The 14,142-nt window shown below is 41.0% G+C and overlaps 1 protein-coding gene across 1 annotated transcript in view; it reads left to right on the top strand.

Moving 5' to 3' along the window:
• The window catches only part of LOC139756493 (tachykinin-like peptides receptor 86C), a 277,144-nt gene that overhangs the window by 21,394 nt on the left and 241,608 nt on the right, over nucleotides 1-14,142 (top strand). The window contains exon 2 of the mRNA XM_071675936.1: nucleotides 2,823-2,934. Within this exon, the coding sequence (XP_071532037.1) occupies nucleotides 2,823-2,934 (112 nt within the window). The remainder of the gene's footprint in view (nucleotides 1-2,822; nucleotides 2,935-14,142) is intronic.

The raw sequence follows: 14,142 nt of genomic DNA, 5'->3' as shown, positions 1-14,142 counted from the left end.
ACTGTAAGCTGTAGTCTGGCACGTATTACAGCGCCACATTGACTTCCAGTCACTGTTGAACGTCTTTGGGTTATAAAACCTTCCACCTACTTCATCAGAGTATTCCACTTAGCTCCTCACTTCCTGATGGTGTGTATGAGCATCCTACTTTCTTGCCCTCAGTCACAACCATAGAGGAACGATCAGTTCTAGGCGGCAGTCCTTCACTCCTGGCACAGTAGATGTTCCACCAGACTACAAATCTCTAAACTTCCCAAAGATTGCCTGTCATCTCAGCATCTGACACTATGATGGTGTATCATGCACTCCGTTTACGCTCCATGCACTGAGGATATTTTGAAAGTAATCGTTGTCCAGCAAGTGATTTGTCTAATGCATCATTTCCTCAGTTGTACAGCGGTGCAACCACTTCACTCTCGTCGAACAGCTGTCTTTATCACCTGGCTTGTCTGGGCGAAACTACAACGTCGAGATGGATGATGGATCTGATAGACTTGAATAAGCCTCCTGTCTGAACACCCACGATGACTTGTATTTCGCTCTCAGTTGATCAAGTCTCTCCTTAAATTACCCTATCATCCATTCAGCTTACTTCCTCGAGTGTAATAAGCTCGAACCTATCGGCTCTTTCAGTGAGCTGCCCAAACGGTTGCCAGTGATCCGTTTGGTAACGCTTCACACATCATCAACGTGATGTGTGCATTGATATTGTCAATGATTCCTTTTGCTTACACTTCGATGCAAAGCTTATCGCTGCTGGTTCTGAAATACTTTTTGTATTGGCCTAATATATAAGGTAATGATATCGCAGTGAGCTATCTGTCTCCTGATACCTGATACTCCTGTTTATGATTTCTCAATACTGACACACGATTTGTAACACTAATTTACTCTATACAAGGGAAAATCGTTTTAACGTGATATTTCATGTCCTCAATTATGAAATAGATCTAAATTAAATTTTGCTTCTAATATGCTCGTGACATTTTTAAGCCTTCATATTACAACGAATTACTTATCTGCCCCAAACATCAAATCATTAGCATGGTAAATAATGTACACTAATTTTCTTGATTACCAACACTTACTATAATATGTGTATCGACTCAGATGATATGTACCAATATTCTCCCTACGTTTGATTGCCTCACTTCTAAGCCATTAAAGTTGTAAAGAAGGACATCTACGGAATTATACCGTTAGATGATTCAGATTTCTGCTCGTAAGGAAGTGGGCATCGACCGTCTTCTACGACAAATTCCTCCCCCATACAATAATGTCTCAAACAGCTGAATCTGTAACATGAATCCCATGCCTGACGTGGTATCACCAGGTAACATCCGGATGAACGTCTGAATACTCCCTGAAACAAATGCTTCACTTGACACTTCATATCCATCGATGACTTTGAGTCAAATCTTACATCCTCTATAATTAGTCTCCGGATCCTGAAATGTAGGTGTCTGTAGCAATGCCTCGCTTGACCTTCGTGTATTATCTTCACTCTGGACGTCTCCTGGATGAGGCTGGTCCCAGCCGTCGTCTTTCAATACTTAAACACATTCCCAAGCTGAGCAACAGGACAAATGAAGCTGTTACAATCTCTCTATAAGTTTTCTCTAAGAGATCATCATGAAAGGTCTTTACAGAATGTCCTGTTTTGATATTTCGTAATCTAATACACATACTTTGTCTGCGTCATGAAATAAACTCTTCTAGTGCATTAAGAGCTTGTTGTCAACACACGTCGGATGGGGGGTGAGGAGGAACATGTGAAAAGGCAGGGCGAGACAGCGTTTACCCGTGGTCAGGAGCTGTGACCTCGCTCATTTGACTCATCCAGGAGATCTGAGAAGATTATACTAATGGCTGTCTCCCGCCCTGTCTTTTTCCATGCTCTCTCTCTGTCTCTCTGTCTGTCTGTCTGTCTGTCTGTCTCTCTCTCTCTCTCTCTCTCTCTCTCTCTCTCTCTCTCTCTCTCTCTCTCTCTCTCTCTCTCTCTCTCTCTCTCTCTCTCTCGTACCCGAATTGCCATATATGCAACCCAATGGGACTGGCCTTTAGTATTAGATCCAATGGGAATTGTGAACATTTACGACCATATGTACCCTTTCTTAGCAGTATAATAGACTTCATCAAATCTACTGTGAAATTAGAAAATTATCATACGTTGCCATTCCTAGACTGTTTGATCCAAAGGGTTGAAACAGAACGGAATGTGTAAGGCGAGCAAGGGATACAACGAAATCGAGTGATGTGGTATACAGGGGGCGACCTGCTATTAACGGAATGAAGTGGTCGGGTGGAAGCATGGAAAGGTCTGCGGGGCCTGGTTGTGGATAGGGGGCTGTTGTTACGGTATATTACACATGTAACGAGTGGATAAGAAAGAATGAGACCATTTCTTCGCCTGTTCCTGGCGTTAATGCAGGAAACGGTGAATATGTATGTATGAAAGAAAAAAAATTATGGGGTGTATATTACCTGTGTGGGGCCATAGCCTCAGGAAGGGGAGTAAAAACTAAAGTAGAAACATTATTTTTTCGATGACAGTTTGATATACTATCTTTTCCTAACATCCCCTGCGTCTGTTCTTCTCATTATCTTGATTTGGATATAGATAAAAGTACATAAATTTTTTCTAAGTGAGGACATATATGAGAGCATGAACTTTATATTGAAACATAACATATTTGTACCTTTTTATAACTTTAGTATATCTATCTATCTATCTACCTATCTATTATTATCCGAGGTGTAATATTTCAGGTCCTGGTGCAAGTTTAGTCAACTAATGATAATTATTGTGTTTTATCTCCCAGCTCATCGTCGGATGCGCACCGTTACCAATTACTTTCTCGTTAACTTAAGCGGTGCTGATCTGCTTATGTCCGTGTTCAACTGTATGTTCAACTTCATCTATATGTTACACAGGTGAGTCCCATCAATATAATCTCTCATTATACTCGTCTCAAATTTTCGCACTTTAAACGTGTGATGATGTGTTAATGTGTTACTGTAAATGTTAAGAATATTGTTCGTCATATGTACATATGTTAATCTCTACAATATCTACCTCTTGTCATCTATTATATAAGTTCATCATTATTCCTGTATAGACTATATAATCCTGTATAGACTACAGTAGACATGCTGATATCATCAATATCATTCAACCTTGACTATGTCCTATGTCGGTCAATATCAACTTTCTGGGTCACCTCAACCTCTGGTATATAAAGATCATAAGCACTTCATGGCCCCGTCTAGGGTTTCTGTAAAATACCACTTTAAATGTGCTTATGCAGTTTGAGTCTTTTCCTATAGCCGACTTGACCATACATACTACTGTGTTGATACGAAATGTTATGATTTTTTCTTTTTTTGCTAAGCCTCCTTAAGGGCTACGATATATATATATATATATATATATATATATATATATATATATATATCTCGGAAAGCAAAAATGGGTATGTTTGAAGGAATAGTGGTACCAACAATGTTGTATGGTTGCGAGGCGTGGGCTATGGATAGAGATGTGCGCAGGAGGATGGATGTGCTGGAAATGAGATGTTTGAGGAAAATGTGTGGTGTGAGGTGGTTTGATCGAGTAAGTAACGTAAGGGTAAGAGAGATGTGTGGAAATAAAAAGAGCGTGGTTGAGAGAGCAGAAGAGGGTGTTTTGAAATGGTTTGGGCACATGGAGAGAATGAGTGAGGAAAGATTGACCAAGAGGATATATGTGTCGGAGGTGGAGGGAACGAGGAGAAGAGGGAGACCAAATTGGAGGTGGAAAGATGGAGTGAAAAAGATTTTGTGTGATCGGGGCCTGAACATGCAGGAGGGTGAAAGGAGGGCAAGGAATAGAGTGAATTGGAGCGATGTGGTATACAGGGGTTGACGTGCTGTCAGTGGATTGAATCAAGGCATGTGAAGCGTCTGGGGTAAACCATGGAAAGCTGTGTAGGTATGTATATTTGCGTGTGTGGACGTGTGTATGTACATGTGTATGGGGGGGGGGGTTGGGCCATTTCTTTCGTCTGTTTCCTTGCGCTACCTCGCAAACGCGGGAGACAGCGACAAAGTATAAAAAAAAAAAAAAAAAAAAAAAAAAAATATATATATATATATATATATATATATATGTATATATATATATATATATATATATATATATATATATATATATATAAACATATATATATATATTCCCTGGGGATAGGGGAGAAAGAATACTTCCCACGTATTCCCTGCGTGTCGTAGAAGGCGACTAAAAGGGAAGGGAGCGGGGGGCTGGAAATCCTCCCCTCTCGTTTTTTTTTTTTTTTTTTTTCCAAAAGAAGGAACAGAGGAGAGGTCCAGGTGAGGATATTCCCTCAAAGGCCCAGTCCTCTGTTCTTAACGCTACCTCGCTATCGCGGGAAATAGCGAATAGTATGAAAAAAAAAAAAAAAAATATATATATATATATATATATATATATATATATATATATATATATATATATAAAATATATATATATATATATTCATTTTTATTCATTTGTTTTGCTTTGTCCCTGTCTCCCGCGTTTGCGAGGTAGCGCAAGGAAACAGACGAAAGAAATGGCCCAACCCACCCCCATACACAATGTACACACACACACGCCCACACACGCAAATATACATACCTATACATCTCAATGTACACATATATATACGCACACAGACACATACATATATACCCATGCACACAATTCACACTGTCTGCCCCTATTCATTCCCATCGCCACCTCGCCACACATGGAATACCATCCCCTCCCCCTCATGTGTGCGAGGTAGCACTAGGAAAAGACAACAAAGGCCCCATTCGTTCACACTCAGTCTCCAGCTGTCACGCAATAATGCCCGAAACCACAGCTCCCTTTCCACATCCAGGCCCCACACAACTTTCCATGGTTTACCCAAACGCTTCACATGCCCCGATTCAATCCACTGACATCACGTCAACCTCGGTATACCACATCGATCCAATTCACTCTATTCCTTGCCCGCCTTTCACCCTCCTGCATGTTCAGGCCCCGATCACATAAAATCTTTTTCACTCCATCTTTCCACCTCCAATTTGGTCTCCCACTTCTCGTTCCCTCCACCTCCGACACATATATCCTCTTGGTCAATCTTTCCTCACTCATTCTCTCCATGTGCCCAAACCATTTCAAAACACCCTCATCTGCTCTCTCAACCACGCTCTTTAATTTCAACACATCTCTCTTACCCTTACATTACTTACTCGATCAAACCACCTCACACCACACATTGTCCTCAAACATCTCATTTCCAGCACATCCACCCTCCTGCGCACAACTCTATCCATAGCCCACGCCTCGCAACCATACAACATTGTTGGAACCACTATTCCTTCAAACATACCCATTTTTGCTTTCCGAGATAATGTTCTCGACTTCCACACATTCTTCAAGGCTCCCAGGATTTTCGCCCCCTCCCCCACCCTATGATCCACTTCCGCTTCCATGGTTCCATCCGCTGAAAGATCCACTCCCAGATATCTAAAACACTTTACTTCCTACAGTTTTTCTAAATTCAAACCTACCTCCCAATTGACTTGACCCTCAACCCAACTGTACCTAATTACCTTGCTCTTATTCACATTTACTCTTAACTTTCTTCTTTCACACACTTTACCAAACTCAGTCACCAGCTTCTGCAGTTTCTCACATGAATCAGCCACCAGCGCTGTATCATCAACGAACAACAACTGACTCACTTCCCAAGTTCTCTCATCCCCAACAGACTTCATACTTGTCCCTCTTTCCAAAACTCTTGCATTCACCTCCCTAACAACCCCATCCATAAACAAATTAAACAACCATGGAGACATCACACACCCCTGCCGCAAACCTACACTCACTGAGAACCAATCACTTTCCTCTCTTCCTACACGTACACATGCCTTACATCCTCGATAAAAACTTTTCACTGCTTCTAGCAACTTGCCTCCCACACCATATATTCTTAATACCTTCCACAGAGCATCTCTATTAACTCTATCATATGCCTTCTCCATATATATATATATATATATATATATATATATATATATATATATATATATATATATATATATATATATATATATATATATATATATATATATATATATATATATATATATATATATATATATATCCATTTGCTTTTCTAAGTATTTCTCACATACATTCTTCAAAGCAAACACCTGATCCACACATCCTCTACCACTTCTGAAACCACACTGCTCTTCCCCAATCTGATGCTCTGTACATGCCTTCACCCTCTCAATTAATACCCTCCCATATAATTTACCAGGAATACTCAACAAACTTATACCTCTGTAATTTGAGCACTCACTCTTATCCCCTTTGCCTTTGTACAATGGCACTATGCACGCATTCCGCCAATCCTCAGGCACCTCACCATGAGTCATACATACATTAAATAACCTTACCAACCAGTCAACAATACAGTCACCCCCTTTTTTAATAAATTCCACTGCAATACCATCCAAACCTGCTGCCTTCCCGGCTTTCATCTTCCGCAAAGCTTTTACTACCTCTTCTCTGTTTACCAAATAATTTTCCCTAACCCTCTCACTTTGCACACCACCTCGACCAAAACACCCTATATCTGCCACTCTATCATCAAACACATTCAACAAACCTTCAAAATACTCACTCCATCTCCTTCTCACATCACCACTACTTGTTATCACCTCCCCATTTGCGCCCTTCACTGAAGTTCCCATTTGCTCCCTTGTCTTACGCACTTTATTTACCTCCTTCCAAAACATCTTTTTATTCTCCCTAAGATTTAATGATACTCTCTCACCCCAACTCTCATTTGCCCTTTTTTTCACCTCTTGCACCTTTCTCTTGACCTCCTGTCTCTTTCTCTTATACGTCTCCCACTCAATTGCATTTTTTCCCTGCAAAAATCGTCCAAATGCCTCTCTCTTCTCTTTCACTAATACTCTTACTTCTTCATCCCACCACTCACTACCCTTTCTAATCAACCCACCTCCCACTCTTCTCATGCCACAAGCATCTTTTGCGCAATCCATCACTGATTCCTTAAATACATCCCATTCCTCCCCCACTCCCCTTACTTCCATTGTTCTCACCTTTTTCCATTCTGTACTCAGTCTCTCCTGTATGTAGCATTTATGGATCTGGAGAAGGCATATGATAGAGTTGATAGAGATGCTCTGTGGAAGGTATTAAGAATATATGGTGTGGGAGGCAAGATGTTAGAAGCAGTGAAAAGTTTTTATCGAGGATGTAAGGCATGTGTACGTGTAGGAAGAGAAGAAAGTGATTGGTTCTCAGTGAATGTAGGTTTGCGGCAGGGGTGTGTGATGTCTCCATGGTTGTTTAATTTGTTTATGGATGGGGTTGTTAGGGAGGTGAATGCAAGAGTTTTGGAAAGAAGGGCAAGTATGAAGTCTGTTGGGGATGAGAGAGCTTGGGAAGTGAGTCAGTTGTTGTTCGCTGATGATACAGCGCTGGTGGCTGATTCATGTGAGAAACTGCAGAAGCTGGTGTCTGAGTTTGGTAAAGTGTGTGAAAGAAGAAAGTTAAGAGTAAATGTGAATAAGAGCAAGGTTATTAGGTACAGTAGGGTTGAGGGTCAAGTCAATTGGGAGGTGAGTTTGAATGAAGAAAAACTGGAGGAAGTGAAGTGTTTTAGATATCTGGGAGTGGATCTTTCAGCGGATGGAACCATGGAAGCGGAAGTGGATCATAGGGTGGGGGAGGGGGCGATAATCCTGGGAGCCTTGAAGAATGTGTGGAAGTCGAGAACATTATCTTGGAAAGCAAAAATGGGTATGTTTGAAGGAATAGTGGTTCCAACAATGTTGTATGGTTGCGAGGCGTGGGATATGGATAGAGTTGTGCGCAGGAGGATGGATGTGCTGGAAATGAGATGTTTGAGGACAATGTGTGGTGTGAGGTGGTTTGATCGAGTAAGTAACGTAAGGGTAAGAGAGATGTGTGGAAATAAAAAGAGCGTGGTTGAGAGAGCAGAAGAGGGTGTTTTGAAATGGTTTGGGCACATGGAGAGAATGAGTGAGGAAAGATTGACCAAGAGGATATATGTGTCGGAGGTGGAGGGAACGAGGAGAAGAGGGAGACCAAATTGGAGGTGGAAAGATGGAGTGAAAAAGATTTTGTGTGATCGGGGCCTGAACATGCAGGAGGGCGAAAGGAGGGCAAGGAATAGAGTGAATTGGATCGATGTGGTATACCGGGGTTGACGTGCTGTCAGTGGATTGAATCAGGGCATGTGAAGCGTCTGTGGTAAACCATGGAAAGCTGTGTAGGTATGTATATTTGCGTGTGTGGACGTATGTATATACATGTGTATGGGGGTGTGTTGGGCCATTTCTTTCGTCTGTTTCCTTGCGCTACCTCGCAAACGCGGGAGACAGCGGCAAAAAAAAAAAAAAAAAAAAAAAAAAGATATATATATATATATATATATATATATATATATATATATATATATATAAAACAAGCGCCACTGGATGACAACTAGTGAACGAAGACAGTTTCAATGTTTCATTACATTGATTGCAAGAGAAGCTACCCATGTCAACTGCCGTTTTCTCTGATCAATGAGAAGTTGTATCGCCAGCAAGAGGGATAACTAAGCTACAGGAGCCTTCAGCTCCAAGGTGGCGATGTTCCGCTATAAATCGATACAAGGTACTAGGGTTCATCTTTGGTGCCGCTGTATCATCGTCAGCTGACGAAGGAGAGAAGAACAGTGTCGTCATTGAACTTCATGCTTTGAAATGCATTCTCACTTTAATACAGTGTCACTCATTCTCGAAAGAGCTTGTGCGATTTTATGATAATAATAATAATAATAATAATAATAATAATGATAATAATAATAATAATGATAATAATAATAATAATAGTAATAATAATAATAATGATAATAATAATAATAATAATAATAATAATAATAATAATAATAATAATGATAATAATAATAATAATAATAGTAATAATAATAATAATTATGATAATAACAATAATAATAGTAATTGTTATTATCATTATTATTATTATTATTATTATCTGCTTACATCCATTCTTTACCTCTCATGTGTAATTCACCGAAATCACAGCTCCGTATCCACAACCAGAAGATTCAATTATCCTGGTTCAGTCCACTGACGGCACATCGACTACAGAGTACTACATCGTTCCATTTCACTCTGTCCCGTGTACGCCTCTCACCCTCCTACATATTCAGGCCTCAATCGCTAAAAAAAGATCCACTTAAACTTTTTATTTCCAATTTGGTCTCCCGCTTAACCTTATTTCCTCCACTTCTGCCACACATATCCTCTATGTCATCCTTCCTCACTCATTTTCTCCATATGTCCAAACCATGTCAACAGCCCTTTCTGCTCATGCAACCATACTCTCTTTATTACCACACATTTCTTTTACCCATTTATTGTTTACTCGATCAAACAGCTTCACGCTATCTCCTAATAATGATAATAATAATAACAATGAAGTCTGTTGGGGATGAGAGAGCTTGGGAAGTGAGTCAGTTGTTGTTCGCTGATGATACAGCGCTGGTGGCTGATTCATGTGAGAAACTGCAGAAGCTGGTGACTGAGTTTGGTAAAGTGTGTGAAAGAAGAAAGTTAAGAGTAAATGTGAATAAGAGCAAGTTTATTAGGTACAGTAGGGTTGAGGGTCAAGTCAATTGGGAGGTGAGTTTGAATGGAGAAAAACTGGAGGAAGTGAAGTGTTTTAGATATCTGGGAGTGGATCTGGCAGCGGATGGAAACATGGAAACGGAAGTGGATCATAGGGTGGGGGAGGGGGCGAAAATTCTGGGAGCCTTGAAGAATTTGTGGAAGTCGAGAACATTATCTCGGAAAGCAAAAATGGGTATGTTTGAAGGAATAGTGGTTCCAACAATGTTATATGGTTGCGAGGAGTGGACTATGGATAGAGTTGTGCGCAGGAGGATGGATGTGCTGGAAATGAGATGTTTGAGGACAATGTGTGGTGTGAGGTGGTTTGATCGAGTAAGTAACGTAAGGGTAAGAGAGATGTGTGGAAATGAAAAGAGCGTGGTTGAGAGAGCAGAAGAGGGTGTTTTGAAATGGTTTGGCCAAATGGAGAGAATGAGTGAGGAAAGATTGACCAAGAGGATATATGTGTCGGAGGTGGAGGGAACGAGGAGAAGAGGGAGACCAAATTGGAGGTGGAAAGATGGAGTAAAAAAGATTTTGTGTGATCGGGGCCTGAACATGCAGGAGGGTGAAAGGAGGGCAAGGAATAGAGTGAATTGGAGCGATGTGGTATACCGGGGTTGACGTGCTGTCAGTGGATTGAATCAAGGCATGTGAAGCGTCTGGGGTAAACCATGGAAAGCTGTGTAGGTATGTATATTTGCGTGTGTGGACGTATGTATATACATGTGTATGGGGGTGGGTTGGGCCATTTCTTTCGTCTGTTTCCTTGCGCTACCTCGCAAACGCGGGAGACAGCGACAAAGCAAAAAAAAAAAAAAAAAATAATAACAATAATAATAATAATAATAATAACAATAATGATGATAATGATAATAATGATAAAAACAATGATGATGATAATAATGATAAAATAATGATGATACTGATAATAGGAATAATAATAATGATAATGCACAGCACTTCAGTAAGCCGGCCTTGGCAGGCATCACCTGTTCACCCACTTTTCACGCACGTACAGTCTTGAGCACATTATACAAATTTTTCTCTTACCATCTGCCCATCCTGATAATACGCCGTCTGACCCAACCCAATCCAAGCCAATCAACCATCAAAAACTACAAGAACGTAGACTGGCCAGCCTTCACACATTACACTTGAAACAAAGCTCTAAAACCATGTTATGTCACATAACAACAACGTCTCCAACCATACCAGCAAAACTCAGATAACACAGGGACCTGGAAAGACATATTACCCAGACTCCTTCTCGCAAGTTCCACACCTCATACGGCAAAGGAACCAGCTCAGACACAACCAATTTGTGAGCTACTCCAAACCCTTAATAACGCCATCACTAATTCAGTTAATAATCGACAAATTGTGATCTGATCGTCCATCCTTAACACACTGAACCAAAAGACTATCAGCAACCAACTCTGGCACACGTTGAAGAAGATTCATACTTACCGCACCCTTCCAGTCCCTCGTCATAAAGCACCAATGACCGATTCCAATGACATCGCTTCTCTCCCAGAAAATATAGAAAAAGGCTCATGGGAAACTACCCAAAAATGAGCTGTAAACTAACCTCACCCCGAAACAGGGAAGCTATGAAAAACCTTCACAGAATCCTTCCATAAACAACTGCCGACCTACCCTTCACTCCCATTCTGATACAAGTAATATAATAAAAGAAGTCTCCTACTGCCGGCCCGGACAATATATCAAACTTTCACGCAGAACACTTTGGCCCATTTGCAGTCCAGGCACTTACAGATATCTTTATCCAATTTTGGTAAATCCAAAATCTGGAAACTTGCTAACATAATAACAGTCGTGAAACTCTCCAAACAAGGTATTCCCAGTCACCAGCCCTATTTCAGAAGACCGCTCCACAACCTGTTCTTCATTTCTATTCACCCTCCAGTTATACCATCAACTGCCGTTTTACTCACTGTCACATTCAAAGCACCTGTCACTATTCCCCGGTATCTTGCATCAAGACTGAAGACACTCTCTCAGCTACACTCACAGCACTCGCCTCGCTTCATCATTCATCTCGTGTCCAGGTGCATATGCACCAATGATCACCCAACTCTTATACTCCATTTTCATTTCTTAACTGCGTCACTCTAGAGCTCACTTCCTGACACTATTTCACACATTCCCAGAACTCCTGTGTCAGCTGTAGCGTTACCCCTTTCTTTAGCTTTCCCCAACACACTAACTGCTGACTTTACCCCTAACATATTCCAAAACTGTTATACTTGAGCTTTCTATCTCTCAGAACCAAGACATCCAGAATCTTTTCCTCAAATATACTAGTTATCTCTCGTTTCTTGTCATTGTGATTACACCCATAATCATTCAGATGATATATACATATATGCATATATATATTTATTTATTTATATCTATTTATTTTGCTTTTGTCTCCCGCGTTTGTGGGGGTAGCGCAAGGAAACAAACGAAAGAAATGTCCCAACCCACCCCCATACACATGTATATACATACACGTCCACACACGCAAATATACATACCGATACATCTCAATGTACACATACATATACACACACAGACACATACATATATAGACATGCACACAATTCACACTGCCTTTATTCATTCCCATCGCCAAATCGCCACACATGGAATAACATCCCCCTACCCCCTCATGTGTGCGAGGTAGCGCTAGGAAAAGACAAAAAAGGCCTCTTTCGTTCACACTCAGTCTCTAGCTGTCATGGAATAATGCCCGAAACCACAGCTCCCTTTCCACAACCAGGCCCCACAGAACTTTCCATGGTTTACCCCAGACGCTTCACATGTCCTGATTCAATCCATTGACAGCACGTCTACCCCGGTATACCACATCGATCCAATTCACTCTATTCCTTGCCCGCCTTTCACCCTCTTGCATGTTGAAGCCCCGATCACTCAAAATCTTTTTCACTCCATCTTTCCACCTCCAATTTGGTGTCCCACTTCTCCTCGTTCCCTCCACCTCCGACACATATATCCTCTTGGTCAATTTTTCCTCACTCATTCTCTCCATGTGCCCAAACCATTTCAAAACACCCTCTTCTGCTCTCTCAAACACGCTCTTTTTACTTCCACACATATCTCTTACCCTTACTTTACTTACTCGATCAAACCACCTCACACCACATATTATCCTCAAACATCTCATTTCCAGAACATCAACCCTCCTCCGCACAACTCTATCCATAGCCCACGCCTCGCAACCATACAACATTGCTGGAACCACTATTCCTTCAAATATAGCCATTTTTGCTGTCGGAGATAATGTTCTCGACTTCCACACATTCTTCAAGGCTCCCAGGATTTTCGGCCCCTCCCCCACCCTATGCATATATAAATATATATATATATATATATATATATATATATATTTTTTTTTTTTGTCGCTGTCTCCCGCGTTTGCGAGGCAGCGCAAGGAAACAGACGAAAGAAATGGCCCAACCCACCCCCATACACATGTATATACATACGTCCATATATATATATATATTTTTTTTTTTTTTTTTTTTTTTTTTTTTATACTTTGTCGCTGTCTCCCGCGTTTGCGAGGTAGCGCAAGGAAACAGACGAAAGAAATGGCCCAACCCCCCCCCCCCCCATACACATGTACATACACACGTCCACACACGCAAATATACATACCTACACAGCTTTCCATGGTTTACCCCAGACGCTTCACATGCCTTGATTCACTCCACTGACAGCACGTCAACCCCTGTATACCACATCGCTCCAATTCACTCTATTCCTTGCCCTCCTTTCACCCTCCTGCATGTTCAGGCCCCGATCACACAAAATCTTTTTCACTCCATCTTTCCACCTCCAATTTGGTCTCCCTCTTCTCCTCGTTCCCTCCACCTCCGACACATATATCCTCTTGGTCAATCTTTCCTCACTCATTCTCTCCATGTGCCCAAACCATTTCAAAACACCCTCTTCTGCTCTCTCAACCACGCTCTTTTTTATTTCCACACATCTCTCTTACCCTTACGTTACTTACTCGATCAAACCACCTCACACCACACATTGTCCTCAAACATCTCATTTCCAGCACATCCATCCTCCTGCGCACAACTCTATCCATAGCCCACGCCTCGCAACCATACAACATTGTTGGAACCACTATTCCTTCAAACATACCCATTTTTGCTTTCCGAGATAATGTTCTCGACTTCCACACATTCTTCAAGGCTCCCAGGATTATCGCCCCCTCCCCCACCCTATGATCCACTTCCGCTTCCATGGTTCCATCCGCTGACATATATATATATATATATATATATATATATATATATATATATATATATATATATATATATATATATATATATA

The sequence above is a fragment of the Panulirus ornatus genome, chromosome 22, assembly GCF_036320965.1.
Source record: "Panulirus ornatus isolate Po-2019 chromosome 22, ASM3632096v1, whole genome shotgun sequence".
Classification (NCBI taxonomy): Eukaryota; Metazoa; Arthropoda; class Malacostraca; order Decapoda; family Palinuridae; genus Panulirus; species Panulirus ornatus.
This window is presented reverse-complemented; position numbering and strand designations above follow the sequence as displayed.